Source organism: Anguilla anguilla, chromosome 1, assembly GCF_013347855.1.
Source record: "Anguilla anguilla isolate fAngAng1 chromosome 1, fAngAng1.pri, whole genome shotgun sequence".
Lineage (NCBI taxonomy): Eukaryota > Metazoa > Chordata > Actinopteri > Anguilliformes > Anguillidae > Anguilla > Anguilla anguilla.
This window is the reverse complement of record NC_049201.1, coordinates 66560228-66585805: the sequence shown is the minus strand read 5'-3', so window position 1 is coordinate 66585805 and position 25578 is coordinate 66560228. Positions and strand designations below refer to the sequence as shown.

Sequence of the window (25578 nt, the reverse complement as noted above, 5' to 3'; positions counted from 1 at the left end):
CCATTATAGTCTTTGTTCTCCCTTCTGTAGGCATTAATGTGTCTGGTCCAAAGAGAAAGTAAGAAAACAAGAGGGGCGCGTAGTAGCCTTTGCTCCCAATTACACGAGCCAGCTACTTTATATGTTAACCTTTAAAGGCCTTTTTGTTACATGAAATACCATTTAGAGTGACTGAGACAACACTAATATAAAGAGCTTATGCTATATAGCAGGCCCCCTTTCCCCCCCAAAACCTGACAAACTACTGGGACTCACATTCCTCAGTAAATTAAAAATGAATGCAAAGCAGTAGTTAAACTGGGCATGCTCAATGTCCAGATGGGCCACTGCCCTTGTATACTTGACTAAAGCATTTAACCTACTGTACATGCCTCAGTAAACATCCAGCAGAATAAAAAGGTAATATTGAATGTAAAAAAATAATAATAAAAAATCTAAACCACCCAAACATATCCAGATAAAGGAATCTGCTAAGTGCACAAATTATGGAATATTGATGCTTTTCACATTCTCAGTATCAAACAAAGCTTCAGTATGGATTGTCCTCCAGTTGTTTCCTCATGAATCAAAGGATAGCTTCAGAATATTCAAAACCCTGAAATGCTGTAAAGCTTGGGGACATTGGTCCTCTGAGCTGGTAAAATTGTTGACTGGTAAGACCCACTGTACCCATTAGTCTATCTACTAGTAAAATACAAGTAAAAATATGCTCAATATCAGAAGGGGACAAGATGGTGAGAAAGCAAATTTTTACAAAACATCAAAGGAAACCCCACAGAGAAGAAAGAAAACTCCAAAACTAAATATGAACCTACCATGGTCACAGATCATAGCTGAAACTTTGCTGGAATCTCAAATAAGAAGTTTACCACTGAAATTCAAGAAATTGCTTTGTACTCTGTGCCAAAGTTAATAGCTAAAAATAAGAACCCATTTTGAAGATCAGTTTGATGAGGTTACTTTGTCTTTGAAGCCCTGCTTGACGTTTAACATGCATATCCATTTTGGTTTGTAATGGAGAACCAAACAAATAAGCAAGCCACTAAATTCTGACAACATGCAGTCATTCATACTCTATGGCATTTAAACATTTATACTTCCTTTCCCCAATGCCCCAAGCAAGATGGAAATGACAGAAAGTACTTGGTTTGGATTTAAAACAATGCAGGGCAGTTCGAAAAGCTACCACATGTGGTATTATAAGAAACCATGCCTTTACAAACAATTGCAGATTCGTGGCATTAAACAGGAAATGTCGTGGGGCTTAAATCTCTTACACCAGTAACAATAACACTTGCATCAGCAAAATTACATGTTCATAGTTCCTGGTTTTGAGTCTCAAATTGTAAATCCAACCACAGAAACTAAGTAAGGTGGGCAAATATCCTGAAAAAATTAGTTACAGGTAGTTAGTTTGTGGGGCGGCAGTGTAGTATAATGGGTAAGGAGCTGCTCATGTAACCTAAAGGCCACAGGTTCTATTCCCAGGTACAACACTGCTGTTGTACCCTTCAGCAAAGTAGTTAACCTGCATTGCTTCCAATAACTGGCCCCTACCACAAGAAAACAATCACCACTGAATTACATTCTCATCACTTACATTAGTCTGAATAATTAGAGTTAAGTATGAAAGCCTGTCCCGTTAAATAGCGAATAAATCATGGAAGTAAAACATTACAACAACAGTTTAATTTAGAAATTGCCTTTTAAAAGAGTCCACCTGAAATCCATTCTTGCACTGATGGAGTGACTTCAACAGGTGCTTCTCTTCAGACTAGATCAGATCCAAAGAGCCGTGCAGTACAGACATCACAGAACATGACAGGAGATTAATAGAAACTGCATTTTGGATTAAGAAATTGGACCGCAAAGCATGAGTCTCTGCAGATGTGTTGGCCAAAGCTAGTTCGCTGAATAAATGGATGAAAATGCAAGAATAGTATTTCTCAAAATGACCATGGTCTAAATTAATATTTTTTTAAAGGAATGGAGATATTCAAGGATAAATAGGTACAGGTTTAAAATTTTCCACAGACTGAAAATTGATATTACATAAACGTCAAGTTTTTTTTTTTTTTTTTGATAGACATACAGATCATTGCAAAATGGTTCCAGACGCTGGTGCTTACATCATCTGGAAAAATTCCCTCTCACCAACTGTAAACGGCAATAGAAAAGTTAGTTTGGACAGCGCACAAAAACACACCTATTGCCACAGGAATAGGCAAGTGAGCAATCAGACTTTTTCAACAGAATAGCAAACCAGAATGTTTTTGGAATAGTCAACATGAAATCTCTCATTTGGTTGAAAACTGCATATCATATAGCCAAGCTCCCCAAATTAAACAAGCTATTTGCACACTACAACCTACAAAAAATACCCAACAGTGTCTGCAAAAAGCACTTCTTCGTCATTCCCGACATGTAGTTCATCCCGAATGGTTCCACTGTTTTAAAGGAATCAAAGAGCACTACAATGATACAAGCTCTTACACTGCATTTAGACTGATGAGAAAAAATGATATATTGCTTCAATGCATTCCTCAAAGTTATAACTTCAATAGTTTCAGACTGGTTTGCCAAAAAGACATTATGAGAGTGAATGTGGTGTTCAAACATTGTTTAAATCCCTGGTCTTTGAGTTGCTGTGCTAGCATAGAGAGTACATGAATTAAAGCATAAAAAACACCACAACAGTACTGAAAGAAAATGTGAATTTATTCAATGACGCAAAACACTTTGAGGGCATAAAACTAGGTGTTCTGTCCATCCAGATTGCATTGCCTCACAGCCTGAGATCATCTAACCTTAGAAAATGACACTAAATTGGGACAAAATGAACAGGGTTAGCCCAATTTGTTTAACTGATACAGCTAAAATAGCGACATATTTTGGTTAAAACTGGTTGCGTATGCCATTTCCATGCAAAAGTTTCAGTACAATGCAAACTAAAATATGCCATGTTAGGTTGTTCAATCAATGAGGTCCCTGTCTGACATGACCAAAGACCAAAATGTGCAAAACATAAATATTGGGTCAGCTATGTAGTATTAATAAAATCAAAGCAAACAAATCCCTAAAAAGGAGGAGATTTCCGTAAGAGCTTTGGTAGTCAAACATGTCCATACTTCACGATTGTAGTCAGTATGTAATAGTTCAACACCCCATCCCCCTCCCAAACAGGTCTGCTCAACCATGATCAACAAAGAACAATACAATGAAGACACAAATGAGCATCCTCATTTCCTTAAAATGAACATTCCAAACAGAAATTATTGAAAAAAACCGACCATACATACACACTCAAGCAATTTCACCATGTCAGTTTGTTAATGAGCGACTTAGCTTGATCGCTAGAAACCCTACATGGGAGAGGCCATTTGTGGTCATGGCTGAAAGTCAGTGTCCACTCCCAGTGATTTCCAATTCAAACACCGGTCCAGGCTCCTCCCACAAACGCAGTCCTTTACGTCGTTGTTTGTGTCCTTAGTGTCCAACAATATACATTCTTATCAATCTTTAAAAACACTGTAAAACATTGTTGAATTTCTAAAAAAATAACTTGAGGATAACATTTGTACAACTTCTTTTTTGTTTAAATACAAAAAACCTGTTTGCAGTCTTGAAGTTAAAAGTACTGAACCCAATTTTTAAGCGCTCCATTCTTTGAGTAAATGGAATCTGTTGTTGCTGTTATTAACTGTAATTATAAAGTAAAGAGAAAATTCACACACACGCAAGAAAGGAATTTTAAAAACTAAGCAATCATCACACTTTTGAAGGGTTTTACCGTTTCAGTAGAAAGCCGACATTATACAGATACAATGTGTGCACATGTGAACACACACCCACACACGCGCGTGCACGCACATGCACACACACACACACACACACAAATACTGTTTGGGATTTTAGTCTCCGATAAATTATATAATTCTGTATCCAAAAACACAGAAGGTATGATTCTACCTCAGTTAAGCAGTATTTGTTACGTAACAGGAGAATATGGCCCAAAAATAAATTATGTCAAACTGTGTTCCTCATGCTGCCTCCTAATACAAGCCTTCAAGACGAGAACATGTTTCCCTTCTATCCCTCCTGCTTAGAAGTATAAATTTAAATGGAATCTGTGACTTCATCCAAGACACATTCAACTAATTTTCCACCCATTAACAGGAGTGCATGACAGACATTGTTAAACACTGAAGAACAGTGCAAGAGTGCCACCTACTGGCACTATACTGGTGAACTTTATTGAAATGAGACTTTGACCTTTGCCCTCAGGCCCTCAGGAACCTGCAGTGAGGAGTAGCAGACTACCTGTGAGAATTCAGTCTAAATGTAGCTTTTTGCTACACAGCCCAAACTATGCATAATTGCTGATCATGCCAGGAACTGCACAAACCCATTTGAAAAGCTTACCTCAAGTTACCAATTGTAAGAAAGTACACATCCCCAAATACACTGTATTTAAACGCACTTGCTTTCCAATTAAGGATTTCTTTGGGTTTCAGAATCCATTTCTGTTGCTTTTAGAGCTACAGGAAACTTATTCAGCTTATTTGAATGGGTAAAACGGTAGCTAAATGTGTTGCAAATCGGACAGTAATATTTAGCCCATTTGTTGAGATGTATTACAAGTACTTTACATCTGAACAGCCTTGGGTGCCTTCTTATCAAATAGATAAATTCAGGAAGGATAGTGATGAAGTCAATACTGATACCGCTGCAAGGAATCTGCTAGCACTACAATGAACAGAAAAAAAGGACAACTTGGGTAAAACCACTCTAGCGACACAACACTCGCTGTATACCAACCATAACATCCCCACACAGTGTGAAATTTAGTGCACATTTAAACAAAATGGCAAAAACCTGGTGAAACAGGGGGGCAGTGGGACAGAATTCCTTGCAGCAGTCAGAACAGAGCAGAGAGAGAGAGAGAGAGAGACTGAAAGACAGGGACAAGGTTAAAATGCTACCTAGTGGCACCCAAAGCCAAACAGACCCCCCTCCCTCCCTGTGGAGCCAGACTCTGCCCTGCTGGAAAAGGCCCAATAGCACAGACGCAGCAGCACAGCCGTCTGGCAGACCCAAGGCCTACAGCTCTTAAGTGTCTGCCCCTTATAAAAGTGCTCAGTTTGTGCAGAAAGAGCTCTGGAGAGTGCGGCCAGTTAGGGGAACCAAGACCTGCACTGGTCTAGACTGGGGGACATATTCACTGCACACTGTCACGTGCCTTCAATCTCCTATAACGATGTGTAACCCTTTAACTGGACATGTTCTTACTCCAGTTATGCTAGACCAACACAGCCACCTCCAGGACCATCACATACCTAACACACGGCACCACCCTGAAGCACTCATTACATAATTGCTAATCGCTGAATATGTTCACCTTAAACAGGGACCGCGAGAACTGGATGCATAGAGGTCATTTTGGACATACTGCAATCTTGCCAATGCAATAACCAGAATAGAACACTACCGTCAAGATGGCTACTTTCTTTAAGGAGATTGCCGAATTCCACAGCCATGCAAGATAAATAACCGACCCATGATTATTAAAAAGCACTGGCGTAAGTTCAAGGTTCTCAAAGTACCCAGCAGTATTACACAGTGTGTGATTCAACATCCTTCTTATTTAGACATGGTTCAATAACATTCAGTCACCTGGACAGGAACTTTAAGACACTCCCGTGTCCTACGAGACCGGTAGCACCAGCAGCCTGTCCTAATCGCACATCTTTCTCAAACTCGCCTTTAAAAAAAGGCCATCATAAGCACTTTCTGTCAAATTGCATAAAAGCCACATCTCTGGTAAAATACTGCTCATTTATCCACGCGCACACACACACACACACACAAAACCATGTGAAGAGCAAAATTGGATAGTTTGGGTTTGTCTGTCATAGGCAGTGCAGTCACTTGTTCCACACAAAAACACCCGCAAGTAGCAGTCAGTTGTGCTCAAAAGGAAATTCTCCAGGGAATCGAGTGGGGACTCCTACTGTATTAAAATGCTCCACGGCTAGACACGCATGTGCTTTGAGTCACGCCAAAGTGTGATGAGATTTATGTGCATGACTACACCGTTCTGTAACAAAAGGCACGCCTTAAACGATAATGAGCACTGTGTGTTTGACATCAGTACCTGTGTGGTACTGAAAGGGTGCGTGTAATGCTCAACCTAGCGCTGTTGCATAGCTTTTCTGCTACAGAGAACGTTCCATTCCATAGCCTTTTTTAACTTACATTCTGTGGCAGTAGGACAAAGCGCGTAACGACATGTACTGCTTTGTGAGTTTGGTTTGTTCGCAATAGGCTCCCCTTTCTGATTTCACATGCCCATAAAGAAGTATCACTCGCGTTCGTAGGGATGGACAGTGCAGGGGGAAACACGATAACCTGTATGTTATTAAAGCCTATTTGAATATCATTAACCGATAAGACACAACCAAATATGCAGCTGGAACCTCAGCAGTGTCTGGCTGTTTGGGTGCATGTGTGTGTACATGTGTGTGCGTGTGTGTGTGTGTGCGTGCGTGCGCGTGCATGTCTGCGTGTGCGAGAGGAGAAGCGGTGCATTGCAGTAAACTGCGTCTGAATATGCCGTGTGCAGGCTGGCGTTTTCTCCAGCAGGTGGAGCAGTTCAGCTCAGACTGAGGAGAAGCCTGAGAGCAGATGCAGTTCACACCCGATTCCTGGTACAGTACAGACCACAGCTACAGTAACATGTGTTCATTCCCCCGCAGCGACCAGACCTCACCCTGCAGTTACCCCTTCCGCACACAGACAGAATCATCACCAGCGTTATTGCATTCCAGTTAAAAAGGCTCCCTTCAAAACCGGACGTGGTGTGGCTTACAGGATGGGCGTGGCTGACAGGTGGTGGGCGTGGCTTACAGGTTGGGGGCGTGGCTTACAGGGGAGCAGGGTTAATACAGTCCGACAGCAGAAACAGAGAGAGGGACACAGACAGACTGAGTGAGAGGGGTGGCCTGGGCCGTGTCCGCTCAGAACCGGTGGATGGGCGGCTCTGCCTCCCTCCTCTTCAGCTCCTCCCGGTAGCAGTAGGAGCAGTAGTGGCCCGTCTCCGGGTGGCCGTAGTAGTTGCAGCTGGGAGTTTTGCATTTGGAGGACTGTGACCCCCCCAGGCCCCCGGCGCTGCCCAGAGAGTAGTGCCTGACGGGCGGGGGGCCCCCCCTGGCGTCCGAGCCCGAGCGCGCCTCACGCACGCCGTTGCTGTAGCCGCCGCCCACGTCCCCGCCCCGCGCGGGGTCTAAGGGGTAGTCCGGGGGGATCTGGGCCAGGGGGTAGGGGGCGAGGCCGGGGCCCGCGCGGGAGGGGCTGCCCACGCCGGGGGGGTGGTACTGGGTGCGGGGGGGCCCCTGGGCCAGCGGGCAGTGGCGCGGGAGGGTGACGTAGGAGGGCAGGCCGGGGTAGCCGCCCGCCAGCTGCCGGCGCGAGTCCGCGTAGAGCGGCGGGGGCAGGTGGGGGGACAGCGAGGCGGGGGTCCGGTCCACGAGGGCGGGCCGCGGGATGGGCACCACGCCAGAGTAGACGGCGGGGGAGAAGGCCGAGGCCTTGAGGTGGCTGAAGGAGGGCGGGGAGCCGTCGCCCAGAACCTCCCGGGCCTCGTAGCCGCGGTAGCCCGGCTCCGCCCCCTCCTTCCTGGCCTGGGGCCCGGCGGGCGGCCCCGCCACGCCCGCCACGCCCGCCACGCCCTTCCTCTCGGCCTCGCGCCGCTGCTCCTGCTCGGCGCGGAAGCGGTCCTCGGCGTCGGCCAGGTAGCGCTGGATCATCTCCTCCTGGAAGGGCTGGCGGCTGCTGGTGGTCAGGAGGCCGGCGAAGATGAACTTGCGCTCGCCCTGCATGGCCGCCCGCAGGATGCCCAGGCTCACCTTCACGTCGGCGCCGTACCGGCAGCCGTCCCCGCCGCCGCAGCCGTCCGCCCTCTGCCGCTCGCTGCCCGAGGAGGGGGAGCCCTTCCCAGAATCCTCGGAGCCGCCGTGGGCGGAGGGCGAGCCGTCCTTGCTGCCTTTCCGTCCCTTCAGAGAGCCCTTCTTCTTCTTCTCCTGGCTCTCCCCGGCCTGTTTGGCCCCGCCCCCCGCCGGCCCCTTGCCCGTCATCAGCCCGCCCATGTTCTTCTTCAGCTTGCTGCCCAGGCTCTTGCCGAAGCTGCCCAGCTTGTTGGCCACAGAGTCGGCCCTCTTCTTGTCTTTGTCCTTGTCCTTCTTGGCCTTCTCCTTGCTGCCCGCCTCCACCCCCGCCCCAGTCCCAGTCCCAGTCCCCGTCCCCGTCCCGCCCGAGCTGGAGCTGGACGAGCTGGACGAGCTGGACGAGCCCCCGCTCATTTTGGCCGGCGCTCCGTTCCCATTGGCTGCGCTGCCCTCGCAGTGGCCGTTGGTGCTGCTGCAGACCGACTCCTTGTCCGACTCGCCCGAGTCCGGGGGCGTCCGGGCCTCGTCTCCGGCTGAGGCTGTGGGTGACTCGGGCTGGGCCAGCGGGGCCTGCTGGAGACGGACAGACAGACAGACAGACATTCAGACAGACAGAACGATGGCACATTAAACTGATAAACAACAGTTACAACAGCGAGCTGTTCTTCCACTCAGTGTGCTTAATGGCGGCCCCCTCCCCCCCCCATTCAGATAGGAAACTAACACGACAGAACCATACAAACACCAGTGAGCTGGCAGCAGGAAGGATGACGCAGGCCGACACACTAAGGGCTTCCTGTTCATTTCGGTGTGTTTGCAAACGAGCAAATAAGCCTCCAAATCCAGACAGATGAATGTAAAATATCAGCAGTTATTTTTATAAATCAAGAGCCTTTCATGACAGAAAACTTCTTTCCACGGACTAGTAATTATTGCCTCCAAAAGGCTGGGTTTACAGTTCCGAGATTAAAACCAATGTTAGAGATGCTAGAGACAGAATTTTGAAAGCCAAAAACCGGAGAACCATTTCAGTCGGATTTGAGACCCATTTCAAACGGGTCGGAGACCCATTTCAGTCGGACTGGAGAGCCATGTCAGACGAGCTGGGGACTCATTTCAGACGGGCTGGTCGAACTGTTTTCACACCAGGCTCGTGTCCGGGCCTGAAATGGCTGCACCCTTTCCCATCAGCCAGTGCAATACCCCCCCCTTGTGTCTGAGCAGTTTGCACACGCTCAGTGCAGACGCGGACCGACACAGCGGGAGGACCCACGAGACTCACCTGCACTTCACAGGGCAGCGGAAGCCATGTGACCGTCATGTAGGTGTGCAGTAAGTGCAGCTTCGCCTCCAGTGACAGAGTGACGCTGGGGGAGGCAAACGGGACAGTTTCATTAAAACGGGCACTTTTCCCCATGACCACACCGCCTTGCCCCCGCGCCGCTTTGTGTAGTTAATATAGCATCTACCGTAGGCGTCCGCTTGCTGTGATCCCTTAGCGATTCAGTCGTCTTGTACAGCGAGACATTTACTGCCTCCATTTTCTGTGCAATTTTTTCATTTTTTATTTTTTTAAAAATATATATGGTATGTATCGTGTTTGTACAGGCACACCAGAGCCCGCACATTCTTAGTTGAACTGTTTAAGGACTTCCTGTGATAGAACTTTGCACGGATAAAACTTCAAAGTAAAGCACACTGAGCGTCCACCATCTTTGTTACTTTTTATAGAGCATGTGAGGCCTTATCTTACGTAAACTTCATCGGAAGGCGTTTCTGAGAATCCAGCAGCCGGGCACACCCACAGTCCACCACGAGACACTAAAAAAAGATCTTCCCTCACACTCTGTTCAGGGCTATATTTGGCTCACCTGGTGCTCCACTCAGACAGCAATTAGTGTTAATCCCCGCCTAACTACTGAGTTTATCTTGGATGCAAAGGGCTTTAGGACAGACAGGCTGTTGTTTTGCTGGTTAGACGCAGACAAACAGATGTTTCCCTCTCCACGGAGGATACTCTACTGCTCCGGGCCATGTGCTAATCATTTGTTGACTCCGTCTCCAATTCCAATTCTTTGGAATTAAACAGCATTTCTGCTCTGGTACCGGGACAGTGAAAAATCATTTTGTCTCTCCTCTGGTTCTAGTTTCCTTACAGTTCCCATAGCCAGTTCTGCTCCCTGGCTCAAATCCATTTCACTTGGCCAGGTTTCCCATTTTGACTTTACGTCAGAGCTTTTAAAGTGAACTTAGCAGCCTCAGACAGGAGGGAGGGGAGCACACTCTGGTGACTGTCACTGACCTATACAGAGCAGTCTGTTGTGACCTGACTAGGCATAATCGAGTTTAAAAGAGCTTAATTTTAAATTCTCAAGATGAACCCAAATGCAAGCTATGTTGATGCAGCAGGTCAGCAAGTGAAAATAAATGAGCAGCCGGCACCTGCTGAAGAGCAGGTTTAAAAGCGCTCTGTGACGGTCTGAATGATGGTGACGACTCTGGCTCAGAGCAGGCCAGTCCAGGCCCTGGCGGCGGTCTGTATTACATCACGTTTATTTGGCAGACCATTTTATACAGAAGCGGCGTACAATAAGTGCACACCGAAGGTCACTGGAACAACTACAAAACGCATGTCCGGGAAGGTACAATACTCATTATGTAACAGTTATCCATAGCCGTGAGCCCATTAAGTCCAGTTCACACAGTAAGCATAGGCTAGGTCAGAATGTTACGGTATGTCAAACCAGGAGGCAGGAGAATGAGCTACAACAGCAAGATAACGATATGTGCAATATAAATGCTGGAATGAGATACAAGTGTAAGTATGTGTGTGTGAGTGTGTGTGTAAGTATGTGTGTGTGTGTGTGTGTGTGTAAGTGTGCGTTCCCTTTATGTGACGGGATGTGTCCCCGTCCGAGAGACCCGCTCAAGGTGTCCCACCTGGCCAGCATCACATTGTCCATGTCGTCCTTCCCCCACTCCCAGTCCCTCCCAGGGTCCACAGCAAAGTGCACGGGCAGCATCTTGTGCTCAGAGTCTGTCAGCGGGATCACAGCTAACGGGCACAGACAGGACAGAGAAATCGCTTATAGTCCCGGGTCAGGTTTCACATTGCAACAGTCTGCACCACCATTGACACGCAAAGCTAAGCTAATGGCAATCCATCTCAGTTTAGGCTTACTCAAGGTGCAGTGGTGCGCTGGCACGCCCCAGACATAACTACGCTGCCATTAGCCCGGCTCCCAGTCTGTAGTCCAGGAGGGCCCACTGGGGGCCGAACATGTTTCAGGCTCCACTTTAAAGACGGCTACCACCGCACCACAGAACACAACCCCACAAATGTGGTCAATAGATTTCTGGCTGTGGGACTGCGCAGGCGAACAGAGGTGTGATAAAGACTGAAGAGGACGATGGAGAATGCAGCATTACCGCCCCCCCTCATTCCCACCTTGCTCTTTGGAGCCGTCTTTCTGCTCCATGGAAACCAGGGCGGAGAAATGGGCCTGGTCGTAGGCCAGCACCAGGGGCGACCGGTGGCACTTCACAGCCGGGACCTCCAGGGGCAGGTAGATACCCCCGAAGGGGATGGGTGCAAAGGCTGGGGGAGGAACACGCAGCCAGTCATCATCACAACTCCGGCCAATAAGGAAGCAGTGCGAGCACGTGCTCTAAACATTATATAAAAAGAGCTGTTTATATATGACAAATCCCAACAGGACCAGCATATGCTGTCAGATCCCTTTCGGTGCGAGTGGGTGAAGCTGCAGAGGGGAAGACACAGATTTGGCTCTCTTATTGCATAAGACCCTGTGACTCACACAGACAAACAAACCTTTCTATAATCTCCATGACACCACCAGTAAACAGGCTTGCTGCACATACTGCATTTGAATCGCCAAATACAGTACTGGCACAAATTACAGAAACACTGCATTTATAAACATATTTTGATGATCAAAGCAATATTTTTCACCAATTTCTCTTGTTGGCATAATAAATGTGATATCTAACAAGCGCAATATCAACATGAAACAAAAATGAAGAAATAATTAGCATTTGTGATAAACAACTGAGAATCATTTCTCCTTCCTCTATGTATTCATACCTACATAATCAAGCAGTCTAATGTATCTTACTTTCGGTAAATTTATAGTCAGCTTGAACATGCATTTCTTTCTACAGCATTTTTCTACAAACAAATGATAATATTCATGCAAAGGAAAACCGTTCTTGTTTGGCTCGTATAGTTTGTTTCAAATTACTGATGGTCACAATGCTGTTACCACTCGTGGCCAGGAGGATGACTGTTTTGAATATATTTTTGCAAACAATTTGAGAAACAACAACAGAAGGGGCATAAATATGTTAAGAGCACTAAGCTTCTTCTTTAAGCACAGCGTTTCCCTAATTTGTGCCAGTATTATTCATCACTATTTGGACACGCAGAGTCGTAGTAAGTGCTAGCGGTACAAACCTACTTAAGGTATTGCTAGCTACGTCTGCTCCCAGCCTACTGTCCCCCACACCGTGACCCGCGGACTGGGGTTTGCGTAGAGGCCTTACCCTCTCCGCCAGAGTCCCTCAGCATGGTGTCGGCCACCACCACGATGGGCCTGCGCAGGACGTGGGCCAGGACGAAGACGTGGAACTCCTCCAGGCTCTCATACACGGGCTCCTCCGAGGACTCCACCCTGCACGCGCACACGCACACACACAATCACACACACACACACACACACACACACACACACACGCACACAATCACACGCGCACACACACACACACACACACAATCACACGCACACACGCATCACGCACACACACACGCAATCACACGCACACACACACAATCACACGCCCACACACACACACACACACACGCACACGCACACGCACGCAATCACGGGGTACAACGGTATACCATTAACACCCTGAGAGCCCTGGCTGCTCATAAAACACACTGGTACTCTGATAGAAGCAAAACAGAATATTAACTGCACGTTGGTATGACTTCGTTATATCCTTATCTACCCAAACCTATATTTTTACATGTTAGCTGCTGACACGGCTGAATGTTTTACTGAAAGAGGTTCAGTACATTGCTGAAGGGATGCAAAAGCAGGGTTTCACCTGAAATTCAACTTATTTGTCCAGTTTTCAAACCACTGCTCAACCATACTCTCCCATTATTAGTATCTGTGCACATCAGTAACAGTGGGAAAGTACATCGTTATTGTTCATAATTTTTTTTTAAACCCTCCCATAGGGGGGCGGAGTTGGGCATAAGGACCTACCCGGTGCAGTTGCTGCTGGTGGTGCTGTAGTGTATCCGGGGCTCACTGGAGGCCAGCTTCAGTAGCTCATTCCACTCCTTTTGCCACTCGTCCTCAGTGTACACCAGACCTGACTGCACACACACACACAGCAGGGCTAAGACAACAGCCAGCACGCGCACACACACACACACACACACACACAGACACACAGACACACAGCAGGGCTCACACAACAGCCACATGCACGCACGCACACACACACACACACACAGCAGGGCTCACACAACAACAGCCACACGCATGCGCACACACACACACACACACACAGCAGGGCTCACACAACAACAGCCACACGCATGCGCACACACACACACACACACACACACACAGCAGGGCTCAAAACAGCCAGCACGCACACACAAACAAACACGCGCACACACACACACAGACACACACAGACCGGCTTCTGCTCAGCTGCAGCCTAAGAGCAGACTCTCTCCCTTTGCTATGGCAACAGCTGGATACAGGATGCCAGCTTTGTATGGCTATGCGGATAAGAACAAGCACCAGACCTGCTTGAATTAATCACACTGCTCTTCGCTGCGCAAACCTTTTCAGACCAAAATAGACATAATTACGGTTCCTAATTAAAGCCGGAAATAATTTATGATGGTTTACAGATTCTGAATAATTCACAGAAAAGGCCGTCGAGCAAATCACACCCTGCGGGAGCTGCTCCCGGAGCGAATCCCGTTTCCCAAAATGGATCCTTTAAGGGTTCTAATTTTTGAAACAGACCTTCTAATTTTGAAACGGCTCACAAACGGCGTGTCTAAAATTAGCATTTGGACGCGCCGCTCGCGTCGCGGAGCGGCTAACGCAGGCCAGGGGCGGGGGCAGAGCGGGCGGCTGAGCTGGGTCCGGGTCGCGCGCAGGTCGGGGCAGGCCGGGGCGGGGGCAGGCTAGGGCGGGGGCAGAGCGGACGGCTGAGCTGGGTCCGGGGCGGGGGCAGGCCGGGGTGGGGGCAGGCTAGGGCGGGGGCAGAGCGGACGGCTGAGCTGGGTCCGGGTCGCGCGCAGGCCGGAGCAGGCCGGGGTGGGGGCAGGCCGGGGCGGGGGCAGAGCGGACGGCTGAGCTGGGTCCGGGTCGCGCGCAGGCCGGGGCAGGCCGGGGTGGGGGCAGGCCGGGGCGGGGGCAGAGCGGACGGCTGAGCTGGGTCCGGGTCGCGCGCAGGCCGGGGCGGGGGCAGAGCGGAGCGGGGGCAGAGCGGACGGCTGAGCTGGGTCCGGGTCGCGTGCAGGCCGGGGCGGGGGCAGAGCGGGGCGGGGGCAGAGCGGACGGCTGAGCACAGTCCGGGTCGCGGAGAGCACACGCGGGGCGCTCACCTCTTTGTTCTGCTGCGTCTGCTGCCAGCGCCACCTGCGTCTCAGCGCCTCCCTCTCCTGGCCGTGATCCATCAGGGCGTACAGAGACTTCCGCAGCATCAGGTCCCGGTCGTGGAAGCCCCACATCCCTGCACGGGCGCGTTAATGAGCTTATTATTCATTTATTACATCGGAGTATTCGCCGAAGCCATTATGGTCATGCGTGTTGCTAATGGGCACAACAGCTGGGTAATTAGCCAGCTGCCAACCAATTTTCCAAACCTTTATTTTATGTTGTCATCCCACCCCAGGCACTTTTATATTATGTTAAGCTCATTCATTTTCTTTGCATGCATCATTTCACGGTACTTACGCTTCCATTACAATTATACTACAAACAGGGAGCACACTGATTCGTTGGATTTTACTGTTTCAAAGAGTTCGCTCATCTTATTTAAGCGTTCAACAGTAACCTGTCACTCAGGAGATAAGCTGTGGTCAACCACAGCAGAACCTGGCTCCCATTCCTACAGCGCTATCCTGTGCTTTTGGCTGTAATTCCTGTCACAGACAGAGGAGGCAGCAGAGATGGTCACAGCACTCCGGTGACCGAACCAGCAGCGGGTATGACGACTCACCCAGCGAAGCCGCGTGCAACAGGCAGTTCCCGTCCCCGCTCGTCGCCAGCGGCAACAGACTCTGGCAACTGGGCACCACCCGCGTCCACCAATTGAGCCGACCTGCACACAAGGAAAGGGCAAGAAGACCTCTTCAGAGTAACGCCTAACCTCTTTAGTCCCCATGACATCACACTCCAGAGCTTTTGAAGTTCATGCACAGACACTGTGCTACCAAGTGTGATGTAAGGCCCGAGACGTTGACCGTGACAGCTATGGATTTCTGACATCCATTTGCTTCAGACAGCAAATTGATATTTTATTGGAAGAACACGGAGGGAATCTCACATAACTGAAAAATTGGTACAATATTGACCAGGAACGATCCTCAAGGCTGCACTTACTGACCTCGACAGCACAATATTCTCCCCATGCCTTCAGCTACTCACGTTCTGCCAAACACCAGGAGGCCGCACTGCCTGAAAGGCCTGTGTGAGGGTGAGGGGAAACTCATGGGTGAGGCTCACCCGCGTGCTCCAGGGCCACCATCATGGACTGCTCGATGAGGTCGCGCTCGATGAAGCCGCGGAAGTCGTCGCGGTACACGGTGAGGTCGGGCAGCTGGAAGGTGCAGAGGGGCGTGTCCAGGAGCGGCTCGCCGCCGCCGCCGCCGCCGCCGCCGCCCCCGCCCCCGCCGCCGCCGCCGCCGCCGCCCGCGCTGGAGACGTGCGAGCGCGCCAGCGACACGATGGTGGAGCTGGCGTGGGAGATCCCGCGCGACAGCCGCTTCTCCGTGGCTGAAAGCACGGGAGAACGGCAGGTGAAGCGCAGCTCGCGCGAGCCGGAGGGCAACACAGCGGGGGAGGGGCGGGAGGCTACGAGCGGAGAGACCAGAAAGGACGGGAAGACAAAGCAGAGAGGAGAGCACAGAGGGATGTCTGAGAGGCAGAGGGGACAGAGGGAGGGAGGGAGAGAGGGCAGAAAAACGTGAGGCGTGTAAGCGGAGGACAGGAAGGACTATGGGCCCTAGTGAGCACAGAGATGAATGGGATCAGGTTTAGGCTGAAGCGGCGTTCCTACCTTGTACCACCTCGTCCTGCCGGAGCAGAGGGGGCCGGACCACCCTGGCCATTTCCTTCTCGGAGGGATAGAGTCCCCTCTCCTCCCCAAACGAGTACGACAGGTTCCCAGCATGCACCTGCCGAAGCTGCTCAAAATCGCTCAGGGCAGCGGTGAGATCCCAATTCTTCCCTGAAATCACAATCGTTACACCTTCAGTTTGGGCCAAAAAGAGACGGGACCGATCGGTTACATGTCACAGACAAATGATACACATCAGCAAGAACAATTCTACTCAACACGGCCGAATAGCCTGCGATTCTGACCCAGCTCCTCGATTCTAAACGAGACGAAGTCAAGCTGACATGGAGAACAAGCCCGAGCCACGCCCGTTACCCATGGGCCTCCTCTCCAAACAGACGGCTCGCGCTCACCTTCCAGCAGATCCCGCGCCAGTCCCGGTTCGGCTCCTGTGGAACGGACAAAGTCGGACAGGACTGCGTCCATATCCAAGGTCATGTGATCATGAAGTCACTGTGTGGTGGGGGCCATCAGGACAGAGAAAACGGGGATGGGGGGGGAGGGACGTTTTCCCTGAGAGGCCAGCAGGAGGGGTGAGGGGGAAGGGGGGGGGGGACACGGTCTCCTCTGCTGGGGTCAACAGTCACAGCCACACCTGCACAGACAAAGAGAGAGAGAGGGTGAGATCAAAAAATAGTACTCAGGGCTTTCCCTACCACAGAAAGGCTCAGGCGCAGCGCCTAAGTGAATTTGGGGAGCGCATTAAGCCGAATGAACGTAAAAAGGCATTTAGGCGACGTATCAGAATGAATGTGAAAATGCGCTGAAAAAAACAACAAAAAAAACGGAGAGGTGGCTTTATGGTTTTAAACACTCCGCGCTATGATGGCATTATAAATAGAAGTGGGTAATTGATGAGCGTGTTTTATGTCTTTATGCATGGTAGGTTAATTTACAGAACATAGCGTTTTTTCCCCAAAGATGGTATTTCTCGATATAATTGTGCCGCCGTGTTAACACATTACTACGGTTGCGGGTCAGGCACTCTTCACGGTAAGAAGAAATTTAAGGATAGCGCTTCCGATTTTGCTGCGACGGGAACAGCGATAGATTTACCCACTAGCCACATCTGTCAAAAATGTAAACAAGTAATCCAGTTTTCACGGTCCGGAAAAATTGTATGACAACGTTAGCCAGCGAAGCTAGTTAGTTGACGTTACATAAAGATACCTCGACTGAACTAACGTTAGTATCTAACGTGGCTTGGTAGCTAAACAAAGTTAGGCTGGGCTGTGTTCACACGTAACGTCTTTTTCTGATGAAAACCGCTGGTCAAAGCGTTTTTTCATATATTAAAAAAAAATAAAAAATAAAAAAACGCTGTTCCAAAATATAGTTGAGGGCACCCTAAGCCCTCTGAAAACCTAGGGAAAACCCTGGTACTGTGTTAATCAAAGATAAACAATGACTGATTGGCACACACTTTTGAGTTAGCTAACTCCGCACTGCTCGGCTAAGAGTGATATACTAAATGATAAAATTGCATCGCTAAAGAAGCAGTCATACACATAGCATACCCATCCACTTCTCTGCATTCGATTCGCTGTAAGATCACAGCAGCGCAGGTCTCCGCACCGCGTTTGAACCCGTGACCTTTGGCGGTCACATGCCGCCCCCGACCGCCGTCACATAGTGCTGACGGCAGAGGATGGCGAAACAATGGCGAGCGGGGGGGTCACGGGCTCGCGTGGAGAGCGCTGGTGTGGCTGCGCTTACAAAGGGCCTCCATTTTATCAGCGACCTCTCCTTTCTGCACTGAGGACGCGGTCCTGGTGTAACGCACCCAACGGCCAGAATTTCACCTCCAGCCAGACTGAACACCGTTTCTGAGAATCAGACCGTACCCAAGCCGCTATTAAATGTGTGTATGCTCTCATTACTCCAATGTGGAGTCTAACACGCAGTCACTGCACTAACAGGCACAGTACTAAAGTAGTGTGACCGCAGGTAATAAAAATGTTTCCCTTTCAGAAGCCGGGAGCATTTCAGGAATGGGCCCTACATCTGCTCATTGGTACACAGCCATAGTTGCCTACAGGCAGGTGGACGTCCCGTCACGGTGACTGTGAGACTGCGCTGCTCATTGAGGATCCCCCTCCCCCGAGGGTGCCAATCACAAGGTCACAGTCAGAGAGCCCGCCTCCTTCCGGAAAACTGACCCGTGACAGGGGGGCGGCAGCCATTCGGCCACGCCCACGGCCGTCTTCCCAGACGCTCCAGTCCAGGGGGGACTGCTTTGGCTTTGGCTTACTGATGTGGGTAAGCCACCTAGCCAAGTCGAAATGTTAGGCAAACCCAACTTACCTCAATCATATGGCTCAGACCTGGGATGGTCATGTGACCCAGGACTTAACTGAAGATACAAAGTTAGAGAAAGGATGTAAACACAAGCTGACGTGAGAAGGGGACATCCTGTGTAGTCCGGAGCGCCCGACCTCCGCGAACAGAAGCAAGCAGGTCGACCCCGATTCAGTTTACAAGAGTGAAAACTGAAAAGCAGCAAGAGCAGAGGCGCTGGAGATAAGGGTGGGGGAGAGGAACCGTGTGAGCCAATGTAAACACCCCTTATCATAAAACAAGCTATGCCCAGCTGATATCAGCATCAGAATGCAGTCGCTCTTAGTCAATGCTTGCAACAAACCACTGGGCTGAAGTTCACCTGAGTAACTCAGGAGACTGTTTTAGGTGCGGGGATTTTAAAAATGTACATATTGATTCCAATGCCTCGGACTGCACTAGCATACTAGCATGGGCCATATCTCTCAGAGCCAACACACACACACACACACACACACAGAAACTTGCTCACCTTCTTATCTCTAAAACAGGGGCTGGGAAGTACAGACCAAATGAACATGATGTCACCTCACTCACACAAAACAGAGAGGAGCTCCAACAACCAAGGGGTACCTTAGTAAGAACCAATAGAACACCATAACATGGGGACTGGTGGATACATAGCGGCTAGGCCTATATCTTGCTTCCGAAAGTACAGACAAAAGTATACACCCATCACCATTGGGATTGTTTTTACCAAAAATACCCTGTGATTGGTGGAGTTCCCCTCTGGTATCTATGAGCAAAGTGATGATGTCAATGTTCCATCCCCATTATCATGTCTGGAAGTTCCTACACAAAACATGGCCTGAAAGTATCACTAAATCACCATTTCCATTCTTCTGTTGGTTGCAACCAAAGAGCTCCAAGATTGGTGGAGCTTTTCTCTGTTGAGTTTAGGTCAAAATCATCACACAGTGGCCCAAACAGCAGGGTGTCATACTGGAAATACGCTGGGGCCTCGCACAGGTTGGCACGAGTGTGCACAGGTTTGCGCAGGTTGGCAAAGCTTTGCACAGGCTTGCGCAGGTTGGCACAGCTTTGCACAGGTTTGCGCAGGTTGGCGCGTGGGTGATGGACGAGCGCACAGTGCGGTTCCCTGAGGTCACAGCTTAGCGGCTGCGCTCCGCTGTAGCGCGAGGCCCCTCTCATAACACGGACCCAGCGACTGCGCGATTACTGCAGGGGACAGCACGCAGGCACACACACAGATAAACCAGACACGTCCTTCAGCGCTGAAGGTGACACTCCCGAAAGGAACTGTATTTACTATTGCATCACACGCCATTTCAGCGATACACACAGAGCACCTGCTGCTTGGATGCTGCTAGTGGGTAAATAAGGCCAAGCGCTCACACGTGGAGCGACCGAGCACGTTGTCTAATTCCTGCAATATGACTCAGTTATTTCTGTGGAGGTGAGACATTCTGCGGTTTAAGCTCTCCCCAGGTCGCCTAGGCGACGGCACGACTCATGCGCCGCGCCGCGGTTCCTTCGCGGTACGACCCGGCTTTCCCACGGCGTCGCGTAACCACGTCGCGGACAGCGCGCGGCTGCTCTGAGACGCAGGCGTCCTGCAGCACGGAGAGGCTTCGGCGGCCAGCGCACGACGCAGGGCCGCAGGAAGTGACACGGCCTCTGTGGCCAGCGCATGACGCTGCGCCGCAGGAAGTGACACGGCCTCCGTGACCAGCGCATGACGCTGCGCCGCAGGAAGTGACACGGCCTCCGTGGCCAGCGCACAACGCTGGGCCGCAGGAAGTGACACGGCCTCCGTGACCAGCGCACGACGCTGGGCCGCAGGAAGTGACACGGCCTCACCTTCAAACGACAGGCAGCAGGTCCACATTCATGGTCAAAGCTGATACATACAGTAATTATCTAGCTGTAGAAGTGGGTAATGCGTCATATAGTGACATAGGGGGTATTACCTAATCGAATATGACCATGTGCATGAGTTAAAAAAAATGTTTTTCATTTCTTAAAAATAAAAAAATAAATTAAAAAGTACAAGCAGGACTCATTCCAAATAAGTCCCAGCTGGTGCATGTCAGGAATTTCATTACGGTTACCAGAGAGCAGTTCATAAACTAGTCATCTCTTCAGAGTGGCACGTGAAAATAAAAGTTATATAAAGCACTGGGACTGGATAGTGTGGGACAGGTTCGAGCACGTACGCAGCTATGCAGTAATGAAAACCATTCAGACAGACACGGGCTCAGAAATGCGCTATCAGGAAAGATTAGCCGTGCTGCTGGGAGCGAGGCAGCGCTACTGACACAGCGCCGGCGCTAAACGAGTTTCTGACCGCTCTCCGATAACGGCGGGTTCAGAGGCGGGCTGGGGTCAGCGGGAAAGGGCCCGGCCTCCGCATCATCGGGTCAGAGGTCGTCTAGGTGGAATGCACGCGTGGGGAAGAGCTTTCCCTGCCTGGGCGAGAGACAGAGCGGGCTCTGAAGGGCAGGAGAACAGAGGGAACAGTCAGGAATGTGCACAGGAGAGCCCGTCAGAAGGACAGGCCGGGCTCGCGGCGCGAGCGCGACGTCCCGGCTAAGCCCGCGCTGCGCGGGGGGGCACGCAGAGACGCGTCGGCGCCGAGCGGCCCGCTCGCCCCCGCAGGAGAGAGCGCGGCGGCCGCGCCGCTCGCCATCGCGTAGGAGCGGCTGCCTGCAGGTGCCGTCGCCGAGGGGCCAGAGCCAGCCAACCGTCACTCAGACGACAGGAACTGGTTGTTACTTGTTCACCCCACTTACTCGTTCAATAACAGTAGCAAAGCTCTTCCTTTGAGCGAGCGTTCGGAGCTGAAGAGTGAGGAAGGACCCTCTTTAAATAAGACTCCACGTGATGTGGTTGGGAGGAACTGTTTAATAAGAAACTGTATACAGGCGAGGCCTATGCTGGCGTTCACGCTCCTGACATTAGCTTTGCGATGTCTAAATCCGTCGTTAATACTCGCGAGGGTACCTCACTCAATCAAGCGAGAGTTAGCATCTCGATGCGATGTTCCCTTCTCTTAGACATTAGTTTGAAAGCCAGTGTACATGTCCATTCGCATGCTCCCTTGCCTCAAGCTCTTATGCTGTAGTACACGGCACAGTATTTGTCTGTGTCTATCAGACACTGGTGAAACACTTGAAGGGAATGGCATTACAACGGCAAATCTGAAGACCAAGCAGGACATGACCAAGCTACCACAATAAGCATCAAGTAACCACATATGAATTTATCCACATGGTGAGATTTTCCCCTTTAAAGGAGGAACAGGAAAAATGAAGCCACAAAAGCAGAATATTTGAGAAATTTGGCCTACGTCGTGTCTCGTCCCTCCTGCACACGTTCGGTGGAGCTCTGAAGAAAGACGGGCGGTCCTCTCTGCTCCCGTGGACACAAACCGCTCAAGTGAAGGGCCAATGAGTCAGAAAGAGCCCCCCCTGCCCTTCCCCTCCCTGAAACTCAGCAGGCCAGTCCTGGTGCCCTCATCACACACCGCGAAGCAGGGCTGCGTGATCTCATCTCCCCACCCCAGAGAAAGGCCTGCCGCAGAGCCCGCAGTCAGGCCGTTCACACGGGGGGGGGGGGGGAGCTGCCGCGACTTACAGCGTTACCTCAGCAGGCTTCCTTACACGCGTCCATCAGTCTCGCTTACACAGCACACGTTTCACACCTTACCCGCGTGAACAGCAGCGAACGGGGCGGAGAACCACGCCCAGGTGCACACCAGCGGGGGCTCACGCGGGATTCAAACTTGCAACCCCGCGCGCGGTTAGCAGCCAGCCAGACTGCATTAGCTCCCCAGTGCGCACAACGCCCCAGTCAGTGCCCGAGAGGCACGAACCCAACACAGGTCACGTGACCGGGGCCGGGAAGGACAGGTGAACATTCCCCTCTTCGCCGCTTCTGTTCTCCTTGCCGCTCGAGCACGGCCCCAGAGGGGCCCCGGTGTCTGTGAGCCTGTGTTCCGCCTGGGCTACTGATGAACCAAACCACCGTTTCCAGCCCATTCCCTCCAGTGTTTTAGAGCTTGAAGGCGGTCTGAACGCCCAGAACTAGAAGCACAAGCCCACCTGGACCAGAATGAAGGAGGTCAACACTTCAGGCTGCATTTTAACCTGGAACTCACCGTTACACGAACCAGTGAAACACGCTGCTTAAACAAATACGCTCAAAAAGGACGGCAAACAGAAGGACAGCGAACCAACAGCCAATCGTAACCGCCGTAACCGCCGTAACCGCCACGCACTCCTTTAATCGGTTTAGTCTGCTGAACCCAGGGACACTTACATAACTTAAGCGCGACAGCTCCTGAGACCCAGCATCCCCTGCTGCTGGGAAGCGTGTGAAGCCCCTCCCCTCCCAGAATGCAACACTGCGTCCGGGGGATCGTAGGAAGTTTGTGAAACACCTCCCAGGGCGTAGGGAGGTAAGTCCAGGTCAATTCGGTCAATACGGAGTGGGGGTCCTGTGGGTGTAAAACACCACCCTTCCCAGGGTGCAGTATGGACTAGGGGGACTGTCGGCTGCCATCTCAGAATGCCTGCTCACAGCTCCCTCCGTCACTGAGGGCATCACGCCTACACTGTAACTGCACATACTGTACAGTTACTTTAATAAAGCTTGTGCTTAAACAAGGCCCGAGCCCAGCAAGCAACGAGCGCCTTCTCCTTATTTCATAACATGAGGTTGCAACTTTGCCATTTAGCTAAGAAGACTGACAAGGCGATTAGATCCAACATGTGATACGCAAAACCCTTGTATGTTGTATTAGCCAATAATTTTAAATTATATGAAAATGATTAAATTTACATTCTAGCTCAGGCCAGAATACAGGAAAAACACTTACTTTAATTTCACAACCGGTGTTATCCACCTTACTGGATAGCTTCAAGACAGAGTATGTGTCGTTTCCATATTAATGCAAGACACCCTGAAATAAAACATTTCTAAGTAAACATATTGAAGGCAGCAATACTGTAGAAAAACACTGACCAAAGCAGACCCAGGAATGTCCTGTATGAAACAGGGGCACAGAAAGTCCTGGTTTGGCCTCAGAAGAGCTCGTCGCCTGGTGTCATTGGGGAAGAATTCAAACAGGCCCCTGTTAGGCCAGTGTGCCAGGTCATTCAGTCATCACGCAGTCATCGCCCAGTCATGTTCTCCCCTCCCTCCCTCCCTCCCTCCCTCCCTCCCTCTCCTGGGACAGAGAGCATCCGGAAAGCCCCCTGGGTCAGCACACACTTTCTCCCAGGACTGCCAAGAGGCTCCGGTTTAGCCAGAGCGGAGAGAGAGAGAAACGGTAAGAAGGAGAGAGAGACAGAAAGAGTGAGAAAGAGAGAGACAAAGAAAGAGAGACACTCCTGTGAATCGCGATTTCGCAGCGCTGCGGACGGCTTTTCACTGGACGCAGTGACCTACTTGTGTTTGCATAATGAAAACGCACAGCCCTGATCTACGGTTTAGGTTTCCGCTCGCCAATCTGAAGAAGATCACAAAAGAAGATATGCGTGAGACGCCATCTCGGAGGAGGGGGGGCGCACACGCGCACCGCAAACCCCTTATCTCTCCTTTCCACATGCTCGCTGCCTCATGAAAGGGCCTCTGGTTCAGAACAGACAGAAATAGCCTCGCAGAGCAAAAGATAAGTCCAAGAGGTACAAGAACTGAAAGCGGTTTTTCCATCTTCGATAGAAGAAAAACCAAAGAACCCAGAAAAAAAAAAAGACAAAAACACCCAGCAGCTAAAAAATCACAAAGACGCGTTAACGAGTAAGAGCTCTACCGCGGGGAACGTAAAAGCGCCTACACAGGCAAACAAGACACGACTTACCTCAAAACTTTTTTGAACCACGACTAGAGCGTCGGTAAGGTTCTTATTTTTGTGGGTCTTGTAAAAAACGGACAGGGAAGTGCCTCCAGCCAGAGTGACTGGATAATGGGTCTGAGAGAGCGCAGGAGGGTTAAGGGCGTGTTCCTGCCTCTACCGCCTGGCACACCGCGATCTGGCCACTTCCTCTCGTTGACATTCGCGGCAGAGTGTCCGCGGCGGCGAGACTCAGCTGGGCCGAATGGGCGCAGTGTTTGCTTTCCAGCTAAATCGTTTTTCAAAGCGTCTGCGAGCCGAAGTCTTGGGGGGGGGGGGGGGGGGGGGGGGGAAGGAAAGAAAATGCCTGCAGAGGCAGAGGCAGTGCACATCCTCGCTCTGTGTGAAGGAACCCAGGAGAGCTGCCTCAGAACATTCCGGTGTGGCTGCCGGCAAAACAGCGACAGCAGCTCTGCCTTAATGGGGTTTTCACCAGAAAACGAGAGACGCACCCGAGCGCCAATCACAGCACTAACGAGAGAAGAATTCACAGGAGGAGAACGTGGAATCAAAGGTTAAAGAAAACTGCAGGTTATTCTGCGGAGTGCGGGCATGATGACAATGTGCAGCTACTGCAGAAAGACCTGCTGATGGACTCCCTGCAGTCAAACAGAAAGGAAAATATAAGGTGCACACTAACACACGAGCAAGCAACTTAAGTCTTGGAGAGACAGCGATTTTACTGCTTTTTGTACAATATTAGATATTTTTTATTTAACCCATTTAAAGTCATCATCTGGACACAAATCCACCTCACCAGATGTACAAACTACCATCATCTGCCGGTTTACGAGCAAACAGCCTGAATAGCCCAGGCCTGGTTTATACTGCAACTCATTTAAACACTCTGCATCCTACTTAGAGCGCTGTATCGACACTCTGATGGTGCAAAGATACCTTTCTCAGAAACAGCGGCTCACCGGGGACTGGATCCCTGCGTACGCAGGACGGCACACAGCAGCCCGCATCAGAAAGAGCCGGGAGGCAGAGCCGATGGGGGCGGAGTCACTGCTCCACAGCGCCCCGTCACGGGCCTTGCTTCCT

At 50.4% G+C, this 25578-nt stretch overlaps 1 protein-coding gene across 4 annotated transcripts in view; it reads right to left on the bottom strand.

Annotated features, from left to right (window-relative positions):
• Nucleotides 1-2700: 2700 nt before the first annotated feature.
• Nucleotides 2701-25578, bottom strand: part of otud7b (OTU deubiquitinase 7B) — a 36396-nt gene continuing 13518 nt past the window's right edge. For 2 of the 4 annotated variants that reach the window (XM_035425804.1, XM_035425795.1), the window contains exons 2-12: nucleotides 16694-16935; nucleotides 16281-16451; nucleotides 15728-15997; nucleotides 15222-15323; nucleotides 14605-14732; nucleotides 13238-13350; nucleotides 12507-12634; nucleotides 11392-11541; nucleotides 10884-10998; nucleotides 9226-9310; nucleotides 7017-8516 (exon numbers count right to left, since the gene is read on the bottom strand). In XM_035425804.1, coding sequence (XP_035281695.1) covers nucleotides 7017-8516; nucleotides 9226-9310; nucleotides 10884-10998; nucleotides 11392-11541; nucleotides 12507-12634; nucleotides 13238-13350; nucleotides 14605-14732; nucleotides 15222-15323; nucleotides 15728-15997; nucleotides 16281-16451; nucleotides 16694-16778 — 2847 coding nt within the window. In that variant the 5' untranslated portion in view covers nucleotides 16779-16935. Of the gene's footprint in view, nucleotides 8517-9225; nucleotides 9311-10883; nucleotides 10999-11391; nucleotides 11542-12506; nucleotides 12635-13237; nucleotides 13351-14604; nucleotides 14733-15221; nucleotides 15324-15727; nucleotides 15998-16280; nucleotides 16452-16693; nucleotides 16936-25578 lie in introns of all 4 variants that reach the window. The other 2 variants (XM_035425785.1, XM_035425813.1) reach the window with 2 other exon arrangements.